This window comes from Morone saxatilis, unplaced genomic scaffold, assembly GCF_004916995.1.
Source record: "Morone saxatilis isolate NCDOM2014 unplaced genomic scaffold, NCSU_SB_2.0 Contig5, whole genome shotgun sequence".
NCBI classification, from domain to species: Eukaryota; Metazoa; Chordata; class Actinopteri; family Moronidae; genus Morone; species Morone saxatilis.
In genome coordinates, this window is record NW_023340095.1 from 16,812,805 (window position 1) to 16,814,285 (window position 1,481).

The following is a 1,481-nucleotide window of genomic DNA, read 5'->3' on the forward strand; positions in this document are numbered from 1 at the left end:
CAATAAACCTTTCATTTCAGAGAGAAAGAATGAAAAAAGTAAAGAGCCTACCACCTAAATTAAATGAGCTGTGTGAAAAATCTGACATTTCAGTAAGGTATTTTTTGTTAACATTCTTTAACATTGGTCTTTCCTTCATGAAATTACAACATTAATTAATCAGAACTGAAAATGATGTCATGCCAAGCCTGAACAACATGTGGTAACAAAACACAAAACGCCCCTAAAAGTCTGAGCTCAACAATAACAGTAACAGTTTGTTGCTGACCTAAACGTGCACGGTGGGGTCTCATTATGATGCCTCCTCTACTAAAAACCCTCTCAACTGGTGCAGATGATGCGGGAACTGGCAGCACCTTCAGTGCCAAGTTGTGGAGTTGTGGGAATCTGTCTTGGTTTTTGTACCAGAAGACAAGTGCATTATCACTGTCAGTGTCCTGTATGGCATCAAAGTATTTGCTTATCTGTGTTCTGACGCTTAAACCCTGGCCTGAGCTGCGCTTTTTGTGAGCTTTGTAGCGAGTAAGAAGGCGTGGGCATTTGACTGGAGGTAAATCACTGGATGGATCTCCATCTGTGGCTCCACGCTCTTCACCTTCGCTGTCCATCAAGTTCTCAACCTCAGAGATCAAAGTGTCTGAAAATACAAGCACATGAAAGAAAATTACTGAATTAGATAGAAAGACACATAGTGATACAGTGTCAGCAGGTATCAAATAATTAACTCCTCTAACAATATGTTGTTTAGAACAAGCATATTCCCTAAAGGTAAATTACAAAGACGGTATCAGAGTTTTACAATATGAAATTAAAACCTAATAAATTCCACTACAAGGCTAATTCAGAATTTTTCTCTCGATATAAAATGTAAGTGTGTATACCTGTCAGTGTTTTCTTTAGATCTTCTCTGAAGTTCTTGATTGATGTTGCATTTTGCCCATTTGTAACATCCAGATCCACTCAGCATTGTGGCCAAAAAGTACACATTGTGGCTGAAAGGTTCCTCTCCCCCACTGTCTTTGGTCATGTCTGTTTTGGCAAAGATTCCACTGAATCTTCTCATCAGAGACTGACGAAGGGCCTTTACTATTGGCCGACACTGTATTCGTGTCTCCTCCATCTTCACAAGATGTGTATGCAAGTCCAGAACAGTCGATACCACCATGCTAATGGTAACTGCTTTCTCTCCCTCTGTCAGGTCTGTTGCCTCTGAGAATGGTGGGAGAATTGAAGTCAATTCTTTAAGCTGGTTCCACTCACGAGTGCTGAATACCACTTCTTCATAATCCTTGCTACACATTTCAGTCAGAGCTTTATGGTCCAGAGCTGTGAGGGCCTTCACTTGTTTGAAAGTGCTATTCCAGCGAGTGTTGTTTGCAGTTGGAATAGTCTTAGTAGAGTCAAATGCAGCCTCAAACTTGTCTTTGAACTGTGAGCTGCTGTCAAAGTCCAAGTCGAAGTCAGCTTTATTGTCAATTACT

The 1,481-nt window shown here is 40.6% G+C and overlaps 1 protein-coding gene across 1 annotated transcript in view; it reads right to left on the reverse strand.

The window, feature by feature from the left end:
* srpx (sushi-repeat containing protein X-linked) overlaps window positions 1–1,481 on the reverse strand; it is a 22,089-nt gene that overhangs the window by 4,150 nt on the left and 16,458 nt on the right. Inside the window, exons 9-10 of the mRNA XM_035677062.1 lie at window positions 1,261–1,479; window positions 406–637 (exon numbers count right to left, since the gene is read on the reverse strand). Of these exons, the coding sequence (XP_035532955.1) occupies window positions 406–637; window positions 1,261–1,479 (451 nt within the window). The remainder of the gene's footprint in view (window positions 1–405; window positions 638–1,260; window positions 1,480–1,481) is intronic.